The sequence below is a fragment of the Pelodiscus sinensis genome, chromosome 3 (genome assembly GCF_049634645.1).
Source record: "Pelodiscus sinensis isolate JC-2024 chromosome 3, ASM4963464v1, whole genome shotgun sequence".
Lineage (NCBI taxonomy): Eukaryota > Metazoa > Chordata > Testudines > Trionychidae > Pelodiscus > Pelodiscus sinensis.
The window spans coordinates 154,548,571-154,570,608 of NC_134713.1; the positions used below are offsets into that span (position 1 = coordinate 154,548,571).

The 22,038-nt window shown below is 42.2% G+C and overlaps 1 protein-coding gene across 5 annotated transcripts in view; it reads left to right on the forward strand.

Moving 5' to 3' along the window:
* Positions 1–22,038, forward strand: part of MIA3 (MIA SH3 domain ER export factor 3) — a 48,931-nt gene that overhangs the window by 17,694 nt on the left and 9,199 nt on the right. For 4 of the 5 annotated variants that reach the window (XM_075925238.1, XM_075925237.1, XM_075925234.1 and 1 more), the window contains exons 4-17: positions 1,001–3,965; positions 5,187–5,546; positions 8,379–8,521; positions 10,687–10,818; positions 12,235–12,256; positions 13,723–13,811; positions 14,038–14,115; positions 14,202–14,312; positions 15,615–15,686; positions 17,727–17,831; positions 19,149–19,271; positions 19,380–19,497; positions 20,152–20,207; positions 20,507–20,597. In XM_075925238.1, coding sequence (XP_075781353.1) covers positions 1,001–3,965; positions 5,187–5,546; positions 8,379–8,521; positions 10,687–10,818; positions 12,235–12,256; positions 13,723–13,811; positions 14,038–14,115; positions 14,202–14,312; positions 15,615–15,686; positions 17,727–17,831; positions 19,149–19,271; positions 19,380–19,497; positions 20,152–20,207; positions 20,507–20,597 — 4,465 coding nt within the window. The remainder of the gene's footprint in view (positions 1–1,000; positions 3,966–5,186; positions 5,547–8,378; positions 8,522–10,686; positions 10,819–12,234; positions 12,257–13,722; positions 13,812–14,037; positions 14,116–14,201; positions 14,313–15,614; positions 15,687–17,726; positions 17,832–19,148; positions 19,272–19,379; positions 19,498–20,151; positions 20,208–20,506; positions 20,598–22,038) is intronic. The other variant, XM_075925235.1, reaches the window with a different exon arrangement.

Sequence of the window (22,038 nt, forward strand, 5' to 3'; positions counted from 1 at the left end):
TTTTCTGTGGGTCAGTGACCTCCGAGCCAAAAAAGGTTCCTCGCTCTTGCCATAAATAAAGAAAACATTGAAACGCTTAATCTGTTTAATAATTTAAATTAAACTGTTCTCCCTAGCTGCAGCATTAGCAAAATAACTTGGGCGTAATTATTTAACTAACAGTAAGTTTCCATTAGCACAGGGCTACTCAACTTTGGAAGCCCTCAGGCCTCAATGATACTCACAGCACATGCTGAGGGCCACAACTTAAGTGTGGTTGCATGTACGTGCAAATATATGCAAATAGCTTATTTCACACTGATGGGCATAAATACAAAGATTAAGACAAAACTACACAACAGAGAGGCCCCATTTAAGTCAGTTCTGCCGATATTAACAAATGCAATATTTACCCAATTTCCACCCATATCACAGCACTTTTAATGAGCAATGACAGTCCAGGAATTTAACTACTAAAACGCATATCAACAGAAGACCATTCATTATATTGACTATTTTTTTGTTTTGGCTTCACAACAGTCCAGGAATTTTAATTACTAAAACACATATCAATCCAAACCACACAGTAAACCTGCGGCCTATGGGTTGCGTGTTGAGTAGCCCTGCATTAGCAACCAGTAGTCCGTGGAAAGGTTTGCATTGAGCCAGGTGGTCCACAGGGCACACGGTGGAGAGAGTCCCTCTCCCCTCCCTGGAGATGGCATGGCCCAAGGCAGGAGGGTTAAATCTTGGCATGCCACTTTGGAAAGGTTTGTGACCCCTGATTTAGCTCATTGCTTTGAATCGTAACATGTTTTTTTCTACTCAGTCCTTACTCAGGCAAAACTTCCATTTTGTCAGTGGAAGTTTGAATTATGGACTTAGAGATTTAGTCCCCAGATAATGGCAAAATGCAGGCACATACCTAAGGGTAAAGAAAATGGTTTGAACCCTTTACACCAATATAATAGAAAAAAAATCTCAACTAACAATGCTTGGTTTTTTTTTCTCTCTCTTCTAGGAAACTGATTTTGTTTGTTTTGATGGAGGAAAAGATGATTTTGATAATTATAATGTGGATGATCTTTTAAAATCTGCTGAAGAAACTGTAGTGAACCGTGGAGTTGAATTTAATGCTCCAGGAACAGAAGTTGTTGAAGAAACCAAAAAAGAGGAGGAGACAGAAGGGGCTGATACTATAAAACCCCATAATGTTTCTAAGACTGATCTACTTGAGCCAGGACCAGAAGAAAACAAGGAAGTCCTCACCAAAACAGAAGAAAAAGGAAGTTTTCTTTATGAAAATACTGAGAATGTGCAGAAATCCCTTGAATCAGAGAGGGATGACCTCAGCATAAATAGCCATGAAAAAAAGTCTCAGGGAGACCAAATTGCACATCAGCACTCAGAAGAAATGATAAAAGAAAAATTAAAAGTTCTAGAAAGTGAAAATGCCAAAAATTCTAATAATCCTCAGGATACAGCCAAAGAATCAGATAAGGAGAGTAAAGAGATTGATGCCTATACACTTTTAAATAGGGAACTGTCTATGGACTTGAAAACAAAATTTGGCTCCACTGCAGATGCTGTTGTGTCTGATGATGAGATTACTAGCTTTGTGACATCACTGGAGGATGATTCTAATGAAGATTCGAATACTGATTCTCATGACCCAGAGTTGCTGGAAGATTTTAAGGAACAATCTGAAGAAATTCCTTTGCTGTCATTAACAAAAGAAGAAACTACATCTCTAGTGGATTCAGAAGCTGAAAAGCAGTCAGCTGATAAACATGCTGACCTTGAGTCACAAAAGAATAAACCCTATGAAACTATTAAGGATGCTGCAGAGTTAATTACCCCAAGAAATAATGAGAAAAAGGATGATTTGGGTTTAACAACAACAGTAGGCGACACCATCTTTTCAGCTCTCAGAGAGGGAGCAAGAACAAATGATGATACAGATGTGGACAAGTCTGATTCATTGGAAGAAAAGGAGAAAGAGGATGAGGTAATCTCAGTTATTGAGGAAAAAACATCAATAGCTCATCTTGAAGATCTAACAGAAGATAACCACCTAAAAAAGGATAAGCATGTTATAGATAGCCAAGATTCAAAGGAAAAAACAAACAAAACTAAACAGTATGAGAGAGAGTTCATGGAGGATGTGACAGAATCATTTACTGAAGAACTGCATGGCACAGCTATACATGATCCTAGTGCTATTTCTAGCCCAGAGTCAAAACCATCCATTGAAGAAAAGCAAGAAGCTTTAAAACCACCTGTAAGTAACATCAAAGATGATCCAGAAGAAATTACTGTTCATCAAATATTGAAAAATAAAGAAAAGGCAGAGGAGGAGATTTTGGAGGAGAGCTTGGAAAATGACACAAAACAGAAAACATTATGGAAGAAAATAAAGAACAAGAAAGTAGCTGGGGACCAGCAATTCATGAATTTTCTACCAGAACCACCAAAGGAGCTAAAGAGTGCATCCCAAAGTGAGGAGGGGGTTATTGATCTCTTAGAAGACAAAAGAGAGCATGAAACATCTGCTACAGAGAAACAAGATGTAGAGGATTTTGAACAAACAAGGGTGCCTGAACATGAAAATCAAACAAATGTTGCTATTAAAGAAGAAACTGAAATACTAAGGGAAAGGGTGAAAGAAACTCCTGCAAAGGAAGACGACCTGAACAATCCGCATATGAGTAAAGCAGCTGTTGAGCAATCTATACAACAAGAAAACAAGACCAGGTATTTGGAGGAAGGTGCAGAACAAGCGCTTTCCAGAAATATAGGCAAGAAGACACTAGAAAAAAATACTGGTGAAATATCACATGACGAAATATCCACAGAGACTACACAGGATATTGACACAGAGACCCAACAAGACACTGCTTACAATAAGAATGAAGATAAAGACAAAGCTCTTGGAATCGTTATAGTTGGAGAAAAAACAGCAAAACCAGAATTTCAGTATGAAGAGTTGGAAGTTGAAGAAGATGATGACCTAAGTCAAGAAGAGGAGGAACTACTGGAAGATGACAATGCTGCAAGTGCAAAATTGTCAAAAGAGAGTCTCGCAAATGGATGGGGTAATAAATTAGATGAAGAAAGTACAAACCCAGAATTGGAAATACCAGATGGACCTTTTTCAGGAACTACTAATCCTGTTTATAAAACCGATGAAATAGGAGAGGAAGCAAACACAACATTTAAACATGCGGGAAAGAGTAGCATGCAAGATTTGAGTGAGACCAAGAATGAAGAGGAAGATATACAAATCAGTGAAGCTAAGCTGAATGAGATGGAAGAAAACGAGGAGTCTTCTGAAACAGAAGAAACATTAGTAGCATCTGAAGTGGAAGAAGAGGATGAAAGGACTTTGCCAAATGACAAATCTATTGAAGCAGTGGACAGCAAAAACAACTTTAATCAAACAGAAGATCCTCTCCAACAGGATCTTGTGCAGAAAGACCTGAAAGATATTCTGAAGCAGACAGGGCCTGCTGATACTCCTGTAACCTCACATGAAGATGTGGAGCCAGAATACAGCGAGGCTATAAAGCAGCTCACTATAATAAAAGAATTTCTTGATGAAAAGCAAGTGGCACGTTTACAAAAGTATCTTGGGCCCCAGCCCATTATCAGAGTAGAAGCCATGTTTCACAACATGAAGTTGGAGTTGGAGCTTGCTCGAAAGAGTAATCGTGATCATGAGGATATCGAACAAGCTTTGGACCAGATACTTACCATTTCAGAATCTAGTATAATCGATACTGTGGAAAATATTTTAGATACAAGACAAGAAGAAAATAAAGAAGAGGTGGTAAAAGAAATAGATCTGTGGGATGAAGAAGGTGCACTGATGGATGATGTTCAAGAATTACTATATTCTTTAAGGCACAAATACTCACCTGCTAGTGAGAGTACACCACTTGCTTCCATTCCAGAACATGAAAAGGGCTATAGCATGCAGGGTACAGGTAGGATTTTAAAGTATATGTTTGGCAATTACTCAAGGAAAGTTGCAGTTTTTCTGTCTGCCTATAGAGCAGGGGTGGACAAATACTGGCCCACAGGCCAGAGCTGGTCTGCCAGGATTAGTCCCTGGTGGGCACCCACCTCTATATTTACCTGCACCTCCATAGGTATTTGGTGGTGACAACTCTAATTGGCTCTGGATTGCCGTTTGCAGCCAATGGGAGCAGCAGGAAGTGGTATCCCAGTCCACGCCGCTTTCTGCTGCTCCCATTGGCTGTGAATGCTGATCCGTGTTCAGTGAGAGCTACGATCACAAGATACCTACGGTGGCACAGGCAAATATAGTGCTGGCAGCTCACCAGCAACTAACCCTAGCGGGCCGCCACCTTTTTATTGTGCATATTCAATAAAAAGGAACTCCCTTCCCCACAGCCAAACAGACTCCAGTTTGGACTTCACTATTGCTAATCAATTTTTATGTGGCAGGAGCTCAGCTATTGTGGTGATGGTTGGCCATATAAACCCTAAGAGAGAATGAGCCTCAACCATCTGCTTCATTCTAATGAACAGGCCTCCTGAATATGAGACTGAAGCGAGTGGATGGGACAGGGAAGACCCATTCACACAGAGCCTCATTTAAAAAAAATACAGGTGTGCAGTGATTTTTTTTTTTAAGAAATATGTAGTGTGTGCTGAACTTCCCAGCATTTACATCATAACTACCATGCCATTATCTAATATGTACACTGACTTAATTTTTCAGTGCCTATGTTTCATATAATCTAGATAAGAATCCCATCACCACTGAATCATCAAACCAAAGTGAATGAGTGGAGGAAATGCTGAGCATGCCAGACTTGGCAAGGAGGAAGAGCCCCATAGGATCCATGAAGTTCATCAGAGATTTGCTAATGCCAATCTGATTAGAAAGACAATAGTGATTGGGACAAAGGTGAAGGGCAAGACAAAACCCTAATGTAGATGGGTCTGTTAACAGAAGTAAATAGTTAGATGTTTCTTTTCTGATACAGTGAAACAAAATTCTTCCATCTGGTCAATGTTTTTACCTTGCATATTTTCAAGGCAAATATTTAATTGGGTGTCACTGATATTTGCCTAAAGATCATTTTTTATGTCCCAGCATATCTGGAAAATACATTTAGTGGAAGATATCAGTAAGTCTTTGTCAGTCACAACCTTCCAGTCTCTTTCATTGAATACAGCTGCCAGTGAGGAAGACAAGCCAACTCATTGCCACATCAATGGTTTTCTCTCTACTATAGATACAGTAAAAGAAACTGAATATGACAGTCATCCTCTGGGAAGCCCAAGTTCAGCTGAAGAAATTGATCAGAAGTTCCCACAAGATGATGATGAGAGGCCAATTCAGCATACTGAAGACGAGGAGGAGGAGGGAGAGGCTCTTAAACTGAGGGAGCCTGAGCTAGATACAAATCTTTTGGAAGAGTTGAAGCTTTTGGATAAAAAGGAAATCCAAGAAATCCTTGATACTGAGAAGAGATTGCCACTGGTGGATATGTCCCATGGACCAGTTCAAAATGACAGGGAAGATTTTGCTGCAGGTAATTGTCTTGATTTTTTAATTTTTTTTAACAGAATATGGTTGAAGAGACATTAATATGATATACAGGCAGTCCCCGGGTTACGTACAAGATAGGGACTGTAGGTTTGTTCTTAAGTTGAATCTGTATGTAAGTCGGAACTGGCGTCCAGATTCAGCGGCTGCTGAAACTGACCACCAGTTCTGACTTACATACAGAATCAACTTAAGAACCCCAGGCGTCCCCAAGTCAGCTGCTGCTGAAACTGATCAGCAGCTGATTCCAGGAAGCCCGGGGCAGAGCAACTCTGCCTTGGGCTTCCTGTAGTCAGCGCTGGTCAGTTTCAGCAGAAGCTGACTTGGGGATGCCTGGGGCAGAGCAGCTGGGGTGCTGCTGGGTTGCTCCAGTAGCGCCGCTCCTCGGTGCTACTGGACCAACCCAGCAGCACCCCATCTGCTCTGCCCGAGGCGTCCTGATTCAGCCGCTGCTGAAACTGACCAGCAGTGGCTGAATCAGGACCTGGGGCAGAGCAGCTGGGGTGCTGCCGGGTTGGTCCAGTAGTGCCCAGAGCGGCGCTGCAGGACCAATCGGCAGCGCCCCAGCTGCTCTGCCCCAGGGTCCAAAACAAAAGCCTGGTCTGCTGGGGGGGGGGGGGCACACTAGCTGCGCCCCCCCCCCCCCCCCCCACCCAGCAGACCAGGGACACGGGGAGCAGAGCCGCAGCGGCAGCGGGGTGCCGCGCCTCTGAGGCTTTGCTCTGCTGCTTCAGTCCCGGTGCCTGTGGTCTGCTGGGGTCCCGGTGCTCTGGCAAAGCCTCAGAAGCGCGGGAACCCGCTGCTGCTGCCGCTTCAGTCCCGGTGCCTGTGGTCTGCTGGGGACCGTCCCATTATTCTCCAGGCACCTGGTATAAATTTCTATGATAAATCAACACACTGTCTATGAAGCTAACAAAAAAGAGCCAGTGAAACAATATGGCTCAGAGGATTGGTGGCTGTTGGTTTTTGGTGGATTTTTTTTTTTTTTTTTAATATATAGCGTTATAAAAATCTACCCAGTTTGGCATGCAATAAAGTTTTCACTATAGGGAATGGCACCTTTTTCTGAAGTTATCCCTGGCTCATAGGATCATCTAATGACCGTTTGGCATATGTGAATTGTGGTGGCAACAATTCAGTTCCCAGTGGACAAAATGTCCACATCCCCAAGCCTTTTTTGTGCAGTCTAAGTGGAGAGACTAAGGATAGAATGGGCGTGGAGCTGTCCTTTTATCCCTAAAAGTGAGTCCTTGTTAGGACTGAGTCACACTGGCTGAGCACGGGAACTCTCCTCCCTCTGCCAAGGGCTGGCCACACCTAGAGGGAACAGCCCCTTTCCACCCAAGGCCCTGCCCCTTCAGGGGTGGCCTGCAGCCACTGCCAAAATTTGTGCTGTGTCCTCCCCCTACAAAACTTATCGCCCACCCCCGTTCTAAGAACACTAAATCCCTCAGAATCCAGCTTCACCTACAAAACAAGAGAAATCTCACCATTTACTAAAATAATTTAGTACAGATTCCTCCTCAATGCTCTTCCATGTGAAATTAAATTAAAAATCATTTACTGTCTTGTAAGATTAGAAATGAATATTAACAGTACAGAAACCAATAGGACTGGCAGCAAAACCTACCTGAGATAACCAACCCTTGGACAGGCAAGAAATGAGCCACCTGTGGGAGCACGTGGAGTTATGGATTCTGTAGCTCTGCCAATCAGCTTCTGCAGAATTTAATTTCTATCATCCTCTTTTTCCAATCTGACTTCCAAAAAATCAGCCTAGATTTTGGCTGAAATAAAGCTAAATTATGTGAGTATATATGCATCATAGGCCCGCTTTAGATCAGGGGTGGCCAAACATCACTTTCAAGTGCTTTTAATAGACTTATAGGTAACTAGCAGGTGAGGCCCGCGTTGATCCGGAAAAGTCATATTGCGTAGCTTACACTTATAGGAAAGTTCAAGACATTAAATATATGTAATAGAATTATTTATTAATGTGCTTCCAAAAGGGAAGTAAAAACAGTTTTAAATTTGTAGGATTTCAACTTCAAACATTCATTTTATTGAATAATTAACATACATAGTACATTTGAATCAGAAACTCGTAAAGCTTCTATTACTCTCTCTAAATAATTTGAATTATTTTGTGATTTTTAACAGTAAACATTTTCTTTGCACTGATAATTGAATAGGTGATTCAATTTTAATTTTGTTAGCAAATATTTATGAACTCTAATCATCATCATAGTCATGACTTTTTTCAGATGAAAAACAAAAATAAGTATTTAAAACTCTCATAGCATATTCCAGAGTAAAAAATAGCGCATTCAGCTAATTTAAATGGCAGGATTGTTTATGCAAAATTTGATATCTGTAGGCAATCGCAAAGTATGATTGTGGATTTGTTTGTGCAAAATAAAAACAAAATATATAGTTATAAGCAGGACTCAACAAATAATGCAATCTACTCGAGATTGCAGCCTGGAAGAGCTGGGTTTGGGTGATCTGCGCATGCGCAGATCACTGGACAGTGTGGCTGGCGAGTAGGGCTTGCCACGGTTCGGCGGGCCCTTGTTATAAGTAATGGTGAACTAGAAATTAGCATGTGCATCTCTTGTCAAAGCAACTATTCTATGGTGAGGTATGGTTATATCAGAAGTCTGTGAGGCACATACTTCTGAGGTCCAGTCATTAGTCTCACAGCCATGTGAACACTTTAGATTTCTATATGGTAGAAAGGGCCTAGAAATAAATACAAAGGTGTTCTCTGTTTACTTAAAACATTTCTGAAATTAATATTTTCCTTCTTTTAATTAAGGTATTGTAGTTACTACTGCAGATGATGCTGCAAAGACTGAAAATCCTCACTTAGAAGCTGGTCCTGCTGCACCTCATGTCCTTGCAACTCTGAATGATGCAGTGGTTGTAGCGAAAGAAAACATGCGACCATTCACAGATATTGTAAGTACAGTATACCATGTACTTTTAAAAAATATTTAATTTTATGTTGGTTTAAATTGAGCTTTCACAGTTGGCATCTTTAAAACGAAGTTGTGTAGGAGTAGGGGGACTCTAGGTTGACTTCAGAAAACCCCATCAAATGACCCCATCCCAACGGAAAGTTGTTTATAAGGGGAGAGTGTATTGCAGGAAGACATGCCATTACATGTGCTCTGTGGGCGCTGAGAGCGGAGAAGCGGCACCACTTGCGTTCCAATAGGTTTAGCTACGCCAGGCACTCTCACCGCTGGGGTTCAGAACGGCCTGTCCCCATTTAGCTCTGCACTGCGTCGGGCGGCCACAGGCACATGCCCGCACACAAGCGGGACGCGGGGGGGCGAAGCCGGTATAAAGTGCCCCGGCGCGGTCGGTGCCAGCCGAGTGCAGGCGGGGCTGCTGCTGCAGAACGCGCGTGCGTAGCGCGGACGGGCCAAGGCCCAGCAGCTCAGGACTCGGAGCGCCCACTGGCGGGCTGCGCACGCAGCACTAGGGGTCGCGCTCGCTCTGCTGGAGGGAGGAGTAGCCGCCCCACTTCCTGGTTCCCGCGCCTCCCCCTGCTGGCGCCGGGTGATGACGCACGGGCCGGCGCCGGGGTCACCGAGAGGTGACGTGTGATTGTGGGCGAGCGAAGGAGGCGAAGTTCGCTCAGCGCCGCCGACCGCCGGTCCCTTGCCCATGGAGCCGACGGCCCCCTCCGGGGCAACCGCCACGGGCCCCGCCGCGCTGCTGCTGGGGCCCCTCTCCCGCGGATACGCCGCCCTCATGGGCCGGCTGCTGCAGGTGGGAGCGGGGCGCCGGGGGGGGGGGGCGCTCCGGGTCGCAGCCCTCGGCCCTCCCCGGCCCGGGCGGCTCGCCTGAGTCGCCCTGAACGCGCCCGGAGCTCGCGGCTTTGCTCCTCCCTCTCCCCCCAGCCCTCGCGCAGCCGCCGCGCTAGGGTAGCGAGCGCTGTGAGCTTGGGCCGCAGCCCGTGCAGCACCCGCCGCCCGCTTCCCGTCAGAGCAGCGCGGGGCCAGCGGGCCAGTGCAGAAGCCTTGCCTGGGGCGCCGGCGAGCAGCGGGGCTGGGTCCCCCTCCCGCGGGGGTGATGTGTCACTTGTCACCGGGGGATTGGGAACTAGATCTTGGCTGTGTTGGGGGAGCAAGAGAATCTTTTCCCCACTTTAATATTCAGTAATTTCCCAGCCAGGGAATTCATTCTCTTTGGTCCGTTTTACTGTGCTTTGCAATGCCTCCTGGATCTAAGCTTTCGGTAGGTGACTGCCATTCGCTTCTAGAAATTTCACAAATTGCTTTTCCCTAAAACTTGCAGGTATGAGAAACAAAGTAGGAACATTTGTAGAAGTTTTATCACAGTAATGTAAGATGGACTATTGTGGGGCGTGTTGTTTTTTGGATAGGCTTGTAAGGCTGTTATGATTTTTTTGCATATAAGTTAATTGTTTGAACAGTCTTTTTGACTGTACAAAACAGATTCCCCAGATGAGTTGGATCTGGGGCTTTTAACATTGTTTTTGAAAGGTTATGAGAGGTTGCATGTCTTAGTTGGGTGGCTAACTATTTTAAAATAAAATGGACTTATTTTAATCTGTTATCTGAGGGATGGGCAGAAACCATTTGGCAGGGATGAAATTAGGGGAATGAGAAAGTGTTCAGATTATTTTTAAATTTCATTATATTGGTGCTAATGAAAGGAAATGGTAAAAGGGAATGACTGTGAGAGCTGATTAGTTATCTACAACTATAAACGTGTGTGATTAACTTGCCCTTGTTTTTAAAAAAAGTTAGTGGCTTTTAGGCAGTATTTGATGACTAAACTGTATAGATGACCATCAGTTCTAGGTTTTTCTCCATAGCATTTTTTTTTCCAAGTAGAAATGTGGTCAGATTGGAAATAAAAATGCAAGCAAAACACAATAATCCAGCTGCTTCATGGCTCCACAGACACTTTTTCAGGCTAATTACATTTACTTAGCATGTTCTAGCATTGAGCTTTTCACAAGCCATATGAGACAGGAGTGTCCTAGAAGGTTTTGAATAGTCCTCTTTGGTTTTATGGGTAGAAGACTGAGTTTTCCTCCTTTTGCTCTTCCTGTGCATTCATCATGCTTATCAACCCTGTTGTTCTAGTTGGTTGCCACGCTGCCTGAGGACATTCGGCCAGGGCCTGACTTCCATGGACTTCCATGGGAGCCCATCATTTTCACAGCCTTGGTGGGAATTGCTACTCTTGGTATACTGTTCTGGAGAACTTGTCTTTCAGTGAGTACATTTCAAGTTTATGAGCATACTGATGTTTAGTCTTTTGTGACGTGGACCCTTTTGTGACTAAATCTTTGTAATACTGCAAGTCTTAAAGTCCTTTTCTTTTCTAGATCATTAACATTAATTTAGTGTTTTAATAGTTTCTTTTAAAACTGAAACCAATATTCTTTATGTTGTGGAGTGAGTCTCTCAAACTATCATAGTGAACATTTCAATAACTGTCAATGTATAGTTCCAAGATCACAGAGAGTTGTTATGGAAACCTTAGAATACGGAGCAAGAGTAAAATTGACTGCGTAAATTGTGCCTGATTCAGTCCCCAATGAACTATATATAACAAGCATTTGACCTTTAAGCTGACCATTCCCAGTCCCTTGGAAGCAGATCTGGTCTTCATTGCAGCTTCAGAACCCCTCCCTATGCCCATCTGTTGGCCACCCCACACAGAATGTTTCACATTTCCCTTCTTCACAAACAAATCCCTGGGCAATGTATGTATCCCTCACCAGCCTTCAAATGTACTTACTTTTCCAGTGCCGTCCATTTTGGAATTAGTATTTAAAGTTAGATGTTAAAGCAACTATTTGATTTCCATTCTTTAAATGAGAATAAGCAGTTGAAAATGCTACGTATTTGGCAACACCTCTTACTGTGTAAAATAGAATAATATGGAAAACTACATGTTTTGGGATAGCATTAATTTTTCATCACTCTAGTTTTGTTGCTTGATACACTTATTCTGGAGCTCTCACACAGTAAATTTATAAGGGCAAAAGGAGAAGAGGAATTGGAATTGGTCCTGCCTAGAGCAGGGGGCTGGACTTGATGACCTTCTGAGGTCTCTTCCAGTTCTATGATTATAAGAGTTTTATGTCTGTTTTTGTTTTCAATAATATTTCCTTGGAAAATAGTAATTTCCATACAAATGTAGTTTTTAATTAGATTCAAGCTACGTTTGTGTGTCCCCTCTAACATCTGCAAATTCAAAATGATCATTTGATGTACAGTTGGTTAACTTGTGCCTTCCTAGTAGTTGAATAAACAGTCCTTTATCCAACTCTGAAATAGGGCATTAGCCTACAACTGTGGTGTTCAACTAGTTCTGAAGCAGTAGCTGCTATCGTAGGCTACTGCTGTAGCAAACTAGCCACACCTGACTGGCTAAATAGCCACATGTGGCTAGTAGCTAGCATGTTGGACACCATGGGTCTAGAAGGAGTGAAGTTTGTTTGTTCACTTTGATTGGCAATGATATATATGTAGATCTTGCCATATACTAATTCAGACCACATATACTTAAAGCTTACTACTACCTCCCTCTCATGGCTTTTTTCCTCCCTTTGGGGAGGGATTCATAGAAGCCTTTAAATAATTATTTTTGTGACCAGTTCCCTTTGTTCTTTTCTCCTGCAGGTAAAGAGTAGAATTTATCAAGGTAGGATTTTTTATTCTTTTCAATGTTCTTGCTGTTGTTGAAACACTTTCAACACGTGTTATGAGAGCTAAGTATTAGTCATCTTGTCCTTTTCAAGGAAATACATATTTAAGATTAGTATATGCTAGGGGAAGCCAGCATGAGCTGCATGTGTTGTGCTGTGGCAGTACTTGTCTTTTAATATCAAGATGCTTCATGGATTGGCTGCCTGGAATAAGAAACATTAGATTGTAAGGTTTCTGATCCCTTACAGATCTCGCCTCTAAGTTAAGGATACAGGCAGCAGTCACTAGCAACACTTCAGATGCCATCCTCAGTAGGGTGGAGGTTAGATGTCAAAACTCTGTGTAGTGGGGAGGAGAGGGACAGTAGTTGCACTGCGGTTTATGGGTTACATGAGCAATAATTGGTGTCCCTTACTTCGGGGGGAAGAATACATAACTTCCTTGCAGAAGTTGTCATGGAGGAAGCTGGAGATTTGGAAATCTGAAAATGGGAGAATTGTACTTATGACACCTAGGGAGATGTGAGAGGTGGTTTGGGGCTTGGATAAGCCTACTGCCATAGTGTCCAGCCAGTTCTGAAGCAGTAGCCAGCCACTACAGTGGCTATACTGCTATAGTGAACTAGTCATGCTCAACTGGACAAATAGCCACATTGTTCAAGCCAACTAGCCATACTCAGCCGGCCAAAAAGCCACATGTGACTAGTGTGTTAGACACAGGTAGACTAGATAGATGTTTGTGACAAAATTATTAAAATTAAAATAATATTGACACTTAACGCTGAAACCTAAAGAGGACAACTTAGCAAGCCATTTAGATGGAGGAGCAAATTCACACCTTTCAAGGCTACTGCTTCATCAGCAGTCCACCCTGTAAGGACAAAACACAGTTCCATCAAACTCATCAGCACCACTTACCAGTTTATGATCTATTTGTTCATGTTTTCAGTGTTTCCTCCACTAGTACAGGAGGTAGAACCCTTGGCCTAGATTATCTGCTGCACAGATTTTATGTAGATCTGTTTTAGTTTTGATGCAGTAGAGGGGCAGCCATAAGGGAGTCACTTACAGTTCCCTGAGTCTCAGGACAGATCTGCACCCCCTTCCCACAACATCTATGTAAGCTAGAGAATGTGCACTGTCAGGGCATAACCAGTATACATCCTCTTCTGATCATGCTTGCTTTGCTCTCTGAGCAAACATGTACAAGATCCAGGCACTCCAGTTCTGCATTTGCTGAAGTTTCCCCATGACACAGAAAAGCTTAACTCTGTTTCTTATTGCTTTCCAACCTTTTTATGTAAAAAGTTTAAGTTCTACAGCACAATTGTGCAGGTAGTGAGTGCTATGGAACTGTGGCATGTACAAGCCCCTGCTTTGTGATATATTCCTCCTCAGTTGAAAACAGTTGACACAGTGGTAATAACAGTTTTGAGTTTTAGCTATATTCTTTTCCTCTTAGTGACTGAAAAGCAACTTGCTGAAAAAATTAAAAATCTCCTACAAGAAAAAACAAAAATTTTAGAGAGGATGTCAGAATATGATCAAAAGGTAGGTATTGCTTACTTCATGTCTTCTGTTGTTGATTTACTGTACAGTGAATTCACTGCTCATGTCTTAGCATTATCTCGGTAGCCTACATGGCATATTGTCTTCTGTCATGTTTCTCTGTTTGGCATCTGGGATACAGTTTGCAAATAACATGCAAAATAAATTTATTGTATTATTTGTTGATTGTACCTTCTGTGTTATTAAGCTTATGTTTCTGCGCATCTAGATTAACGAAGCCAAAGAATCTGTGAAAGTGGCCCAGAAACAGAACACTAGTCTTTCCAATGAAGCTGCAGGACTTAAAGTAAGGAATAGCTCATGCACTCTATGACATGCATGAAAATATACAAATATGATGCTTTAGTTGTTTGGGAATTGTTTCTGTTACAGGATGTTATCAAGGGTCTTGAAGAAACAAACCATCTCCTAGATGACAGAGTGAGAAACCTGCACACAATGCTACAAACAGAGAGACAGCAGAATGTGAAGAAAGAGGACAAAGTAAGACCTGAGTAATCGCAGGTCGTGCCCTAAAGGAGTTTAGCTGGGGGGGGGGGGGGGGGGGGGAGTGTTAGTATGCTTGAATGTTGAGGTGAGGAAGGCTGAGTGAACTAGTCCAGAAAAAGTAAGGAGGTTAAACCCTCCCCAAACTCAGATTGAAGTAGAGTTTTGGCCAGCCTTTTATTCACATGATTCTGCATTTCCTTGTCTCAACAAAAAGCAGATATACTGAAATCCAAGGGGAGAGATTGCGCTCTGGAATTTACTGGCAATATTGGTTCTAGAGATGTGACTAGTTGACCAGTCACACACACCCTTGCTGCCTCTGTATCAGCAAGGGGGTGGCCAGGAGCTTAAAAGACTGTTCCTCCCCAGCACTGTTTCCGTGGGGAGGCAGAGGCACAGTAAGGAAAATGGTGCAAGCAAGGACTAAAGTGCTGGGTCCCAACTGCTGTGCCTCTGTCTTAAATTTAGTAAGAACCACGAGCTGCTCCTGCTATACTTAAAAGGCAGAGGTGCAACCGGAATAGACTCTCCCCTCTCCCCCCCACAAAACTAATCGAGTAGTGGATGGAAATGTCATCAATTACTCGATTAGTTGATTAATCAAAATTTAACATCCCTAATAGGAGGACGACTGGAATATAGTCTGGAACCAAAGTGGTGATCTGAAATTTCACCATCTCCCTATGAACCTGTTTTGTTACTAAAATGAGGTTTTCTAAGATTACCTTTATCTAAGTCTTTTGCATTAGAAGGATCACCATGAAAGGATATGTCTATACTGCAGCTGGGAGCATGTCTCCCAGCCTGCCTACACAGATGTGTCTAGATCTGGTCAAGCTAGCATATTAAAAGCAGCAGCATTGATGTTGTGGCATGGGGAAAAGGTATAAGCTCTCTAGCTGAGAACTGACCCCCGGAGTAGATTGGGCATGTATTCAGGCAACTAGCCCATCTAACTTGAGCAGTGCTAGTGTGTGTCCTGGAAGCGAATTCTGGCGTTACTCTTTCATTTGGTCAAAAGTTGTTGCTGAGTGGTAGCAGCAAACTGTACCTTTCACGTGAGGCTGGAGAAACGCTGCTAGCCAAGAAATCAAGGGTTATAGCTTATTCCTAAACCAGTACTTTTAATTCCCCTACTCCTGGTGTGGCAATGTATTGTGCTTCAATTAGTCTGAGGGCTGGCACTGAAAATCTAATTTATGTTCACATCTCCAAAATCTATTATTTAATAGTAACTGAAATTAAATTTCAATTGTGAAGCTAAAATGGAGTCACCCTTAATTCTTTCTTATGCAGATATTTGAAATGCAGAAGTCTTTGGAAAAACTCAAAGAAGTTATCACGCTGCATTCTGTAGAGCTTTCAGAGGTAAGCACATTATAGCTCTTCCTTCAGAGTCTCACACAGCGACTGGTTTTGGTACTAGTTAGCTTTGTGTATTAACATTGTGTCCTTCAGAGTCCCTGTGTTCGCACCTTACACATTGTTTTAATCTTTGTACAAAATATCATTTTCAAATCTAATAACTGGCTAATCATTAATATTCTGGTGTGATAACTATATAGTGGTTATTAAGAGTTATGGATATATACTAGAAATATAACTGAAGTGTGTTTTTAAACCAGACCAATCAGGGACACCTAGTAAACAAAACAAATTTAGACAAAGAAATGGGTATTTGATTTTCTGAGTGTCTTCTGTATCCCAGTTTTGAGGTAAGGTAACAATGAAGGTCTATTTTTACATATGAAGTAAACATAGCTATCAAGTTAACAAACGGGAAAGAGAGCACAATTTCCTTTATCATGTCAGCTTCTTCACAGCTTGAATAAACTTTACTTTGAGGGGAAACCCTCAGAAGAATCAATTTCAAAGGTTTTATTGGTTTAAACAAACGGGGGTTCAGCTGCAAGAGATAGAGAATTGAATCAAGTGATTGTATACAGTATTACTGTATTCTAACCAAAGAGTCCAGTGTCACTTTAGACAAACAACCTTTCATGAGATACAGCTCATAAAGCTTTTGCCCTAATACCAATTTGTTAATCTTTAAAGTGCCGCTGGACTTCATGTGTGTATGATGGTGTGGTTTTTGTTTTTTTCTGAAATGGACTAACACGGCTACTCCTGGAAACTCTATTATAAAAGTACACAGAGTGAGTTCTTTTCTAGATGCTAATGATAGATGATAACATTATGAAATTGCATTAACACTATATGAGGAAATGTGGATACTTGATATGTTATAAATACTCGTGAAACAGGTTCCATACTAGTCAGGAGAGACAGCTGTTTATCTGTCTTTTGTTTCTACCATGCTTAATTTACACAGAACAGTAGACAGCCCATTTATATGCATAAGGTGATTCTTCTTGTTGAAATGGAGTAATTGAACTTATATCATTAAAAGTATGGAGCCATCTTTAGCATCCATCACTAGACAGACACAAGGGAACACAACTCTTGCAGGCTGAGAAAAATAAGTCCTTCAATCCAGGGTGGGGGATAATAGGGTTGACCTCTCTAGGAACTAAGTATAGGTGAGAAACTTGCTTAGGCAAGGATTGTACCTTGCAAGATTAAGCTATGGAATTCTATAGATGCATGTGTTCACTTTTTTGTTTTACTTGTAGCCCTTTCTAATTTTATTCCTTTTACATCACTTAACATATATCTTGCTAGTAAATCTGTTTTATTCTGACTATAAATCAGTTCAGTTCTGTGTTGATATGGAAGGATGTATTTATCCCAATTAATAGATGTGGTGGCTTTGTGTCGTTAGAGCAGAGATGGGGAACATAGGGTCTGGTGTGTGAGGGGAATGTGGACAGGGTCTTTTCTCCTCAGTTGGGAGTCAGGTCAATGAGGCATTTTATTTTGTTTCACACTTGTGTGCAGTCTCTGACTGATTTTTCTGTGGGTCAGCAGCCCATTACCTAAAAAAGGTTCCCCATCCTTCCACCCTGCTTTAGAAAAACAAACCAACCTTTATTATTTTCTCTAAACTTGGGGCTAGAAATTACAAAGCAAATGGTTTTGGGAAAATTTGGGATATTTAGTGTGTTGGTGTCACCTTGCTGGTGGTGGTTAAATTTTTTTTTTTAAAAGTCTGCTAGAAGCCAGTGTTGGGCTGTAAACAGGATGTTGGGATCACTTTAAGGTATGGTCTGCATGCTTATTGTTTAATTATAAGTATCCCAGGTTGGGAACTACAACCTCAGAGGATTGTGAGGCACACAGGTTTGCAGTGAAACAACTCCATCATGAGTCTAGATTATACCACAAGATCATTATAATAGCAAATCTTAGTCTGCTAGATTTGTCAAGGGGTTGCTTTTCACATACATTTTTTTTCTATTTTACAGTTGACAATATACAATTCTTAAATGATGTGTTGACACTTTTTAGGTTCAGATAGCCCTCAATGAAGCTAAACTAAGTGAAGAAAAGGTAAAGTCTGAGCTCCGTCATGTACAGGAAGAGAATGCTAGACTCAAAAAGAGAAAGGAGCAAGTAAGCATTTCAGGCTCATTAGCCTTTTGATAACACCTGTTTTTCTTCCTTTAATTCTATTATATTTTACACTGTGCACAAGGTCTGTTGTAAAACTGAGTATTTTGTTTCAAAATATTTGTCATACAACTATTTTTCCTGCAATTGCAGAATTCTTGAGGCCAAATACTAGATTTGGGGATTTTTAAGGTTTCTGCTAAGGATACGAAAGACTAGTAACTCCCTCCCCCACACACACACTGCATCTTTCAGAAGGAGGCAGCAAGGGAGGGGGGAAGAGAAGGAGGTGCTTCAAAGCAGCAGTACCACGTGAAGCCTGGGGACAGACCCTGGGCTCCACGAGGCACTGCCGCTTTGAAATATTCAGCCTGGGCAGCTGGCCTGGCCTGCACGCGGTGTTTCAAAGTGGCAGTTCTATGTGGAGCCTGGGATCAGCTGGAATTGCGTCCCCAGCTGACCCCGGGCTCCATGTGGCACTACCGCTTTGAAACGCCACAGGGAGCATAGGGCCAGTGGGCGACTGGTGCTTTTCCTACACTTCAAAGGCAGAGGCGTCCTTATCAACTAATCGAATACTCGATTGAAATTTCTTTGACTATTCAATTAACCAGTTAGTCTAAATTTAACATCCCTAGTTTCCACAGCACCTAAAGATCTTAAACTGTTGCTTTTCAAGAATTTGTACACTGATATGCCATATATTTCTGCACTTTGTGGTATTTTAGCATATTCCTTCCTATGGTGTGATAATCAGTGTATGATCAGAACTGGTATTTCAGACACTAATGTTGCCACTTAGGTCAGAATAAAGCATTGTGAAGAATTGCTCTTGTTAGATATTGGAATGCAGCAGGACATTCCGAAGCTACATCTTTTCTTTGGTCCAGAAACATGACCCATCTTGTACAGACTGATAGCAAAAGCTATTTCTTCTGTTTGTGTATTTGTTTTCTGCACCTCTTTGGATTGATTACCATGTTTTTAGAGGTCTGACTGGGATGCTGGTAACTTTTAATTAATTTCTAATGTTTAGAAGCAAGTGAGCGCTTTGACCCTAGTGTTAAATATTTAGATGATTAATAAGAATTACAATTCATAGAGCTATTGAACAATACATGTTGCAGAAAATTCTCTAGCACCCAGATTTTCAAGTATTCTGGGGATGATATGTCCTCATGTAAAATGTGAAGTTAATTTAAGCACACAGTCTCCATAGTCACCAGTGATTAGTTAACAGTTTGAAGTTGGCAATACATTCTGCATATCTTGTGCTAAAAAATAAAAGCCAAGAATCATGTTGACTTTTTGCTTTTTCAGCTGCTACAAGAAGCAGAGGGCTGGAGTGAAAGACACACTGAGCTCAGTGAACAGATCAGACTGTATCAGAAGTCTCAGAAAGACATAGAAGAAGCACTTGCTTACAAGGAAAATGAAATTGAAGTATGTTCTTGCTAAAGAGCAGCCATCTTAATTATTCCATATGTCAAATCACTGAATAACTCTGTAAAAGTAGTGATTTCTCTGTTTTTTCTTTGATTTCTTCATTAGGTTTTGACTAATTGCATTATGCAGCTAAAGCAATTTGATACAGATTTTGAGGGCAAGAAGGATGAAGAAGGAATTGGATGGGAAACAGGAGATGATCTGGCCAATGGCGAACTGCCAGGTATGGAGCTCTTAAATAACAGGTAGCTTGAGCATGCAGTAGTTAAACATACCTAGATGATGAGAGAGCACTCACAAATCATATCATGGGAGAGGTACAGAATAAGTGTAGGTAATAGACCATGAGTTATGAGCATCTATTTTATGTTCTGCTTTGAGCATTAATTCCAGGACTTGTCTTCTAATTCCAGGACTAAAATGTCACTGATTATAGGACTAATCACTTAAGAAGAATTTCCTGTATGAGGGACATTTTTAAAATGTAGTGTAGCAATAACCTTCAGAAATAAAGATTCTCAGCTTTGCTGCATTATTTCTAATGCAAGTGCTGCAAGATAGTAGACCTCTTTTTAAATATCAAGATGTTAATCCAAATGAGTTACTTTAATCTGTTTAATCTTCCAATTGTTTGGTAGCTGAGATGTTGCAACTTCAGTTCAGAGATTTAGACTGAAATTGTTCAAAGCTGCATTGGGGATTTGGATGCCCCACTGATTTCCAAAGGGGTTGTGTGGGGAATAGAAGTCAGATCTCAAGATTCTTTGGATCTGTAAAATGCCTTTAAGGACTAATAAACATGTCTCAAATGATGGTCCTGGAACAATGAATATTAGGAAAATACAAATTAAGTAAAACAATTTACTTTATTTTCTAGATAACCGAAGTGAGAAGATGAAGAATCAGATTAAACAGATGATGGATGTCTCAAGGGTATATCTAATTATCATGTTTAGCAAACAACAAGAAGTCCTGTGGCACCTTAACTGATTTATTGGAGCATAAGCTTTTGTGGGCAAAGACTCACTTTGTCAGATTCATGAATGGGTCTTTGCCCAGGAAAGCTTATGCTCCAATAAATCTGTTAGTCTTTAAGGTGCCACAGGACTTCTAGTTGTTTATGCATATTCAGACTAACACGGCTACCCCTCTGATACTTGTTAGCAAAGAGAATTAAAAGTTGTGTGACTTATCTAGGTTTATGAAATATTCTTGTTTTCCTTCTTTTACAGGTAAAAACAACATTATCTATAGTGGAAGAAGATAGAGATCACTTGCAATCCAAACTGAGTGATGAAATCGCAGCAAGGCATGAGCTTGAAGGTGGGTTCTACAAAAGAGCCACTTAGTGTGAAATGCTGTTTGTGTGATTTATAAATAGGAATCTACCAATTTCACAGATGTGAAGAACATGTTATGTACTATGAAATAAGCCGTTCCCAGTGAAATCTGATCTCTCCGAAATCAGCCAAGCTCTGGAGAGACAGGACTTGTCCTTCCCCAGAACAATTATTATTGGAGGGAGATCAGATGCACCTCCCCTGGCAGTGCAGAAATGAGGGTGTTCCAACCTCACTTCTGTGCTGCCTCAGCGCTAAGCTCTGGGCTTCTATCCCTAAAGCTCCTGCCAGGGCTTGGGGCAACTAGGCTGGGGGCTGCTACTCTTCCCTCCCCCCCAGTGACTCTTGCCAAGGTTGGGGACTGATCAGGCTCCAGCAAGGGTTCAGGGCTTCTATCCCCTACAGCTCCTGGGCTGGGGACTGCTAGTCTCTGCAGCTCTTTCCAGGCTCAAAGCTGCCCCCCACCCACCTCCCCAATTCCTTCTCAGGCTCAAGGCTACTGTCCATCCCCCATACTCCCTCTCAGCTCCTACCTGGGGGCTGCCGCACACCATAGCTATACCAGCCCCCATGTGAGGCTTTGACCCTGCTCTCCCCCCCCCCCCCCCCCTTGCAGCTCCTGCCTGGGTTCTGGATTGCCCTGACTCAAGGCTTCTGCCTCCCCTTCTGGCTTCTGCACAGGCTTGGGCTTCATCCCCCACAGCTCCTGCTGTGACTCTGAGGTTCCACTATGCAGTTTATGCCTAGGCTGGAACACCCAATTTTCAAATTGTCCAGGTTCTCTGGGTATGGACCCCATAGGCCCATGCATTAATCCACCACTGGTACTGCCTAACAGCTAGGAGCTCCCAGTTTTATAGCACTTTGAGCAACACTGGGGAGATGGCACCTTTGGGAGCCTCCTCCAGCTGTAGGAAAGTCCATAGCTATTGCTGTCTAGGGATGTTAAACATGTAATTCTTTAATCGTGTAACTGACAAAACAATTGTCAACTACACGATTAATCGTTAGGGGTTAGCACTGCAGGCACTCAGTCCTGGCTTGTGCTGGGGCTAGCAGCTACCCCCACCGTGGCTCTGCACTAAGAGTAATTTAGGATGCGGTGGGCAGGCAGCCTGGCTTGATCCCAGCTGACACCAGGTCCCAGGAGCTACTCCCACTGCAACTCTGCATGAAAAGTAATTTAGGAGCCAGGCTGCCTGCCCACCAGCTCCTAAATTACTTTTCATGAAGAGCTGCAGTGGGGGTAGTTCTCTGGACCCAGCAGGAGGCAGGCTACTGGCCAGCCCTCTAAAAAATTTACTGGCAGAGCAGCAGGAAGGATGTGTGTAGTTGGTAGCATTAATTGATAAGCTTTTACTTATCAGTTAATCATTTCACTGACTACAGTATTACATCCTTACTGCCTTCAGCTGGGCTCTGAA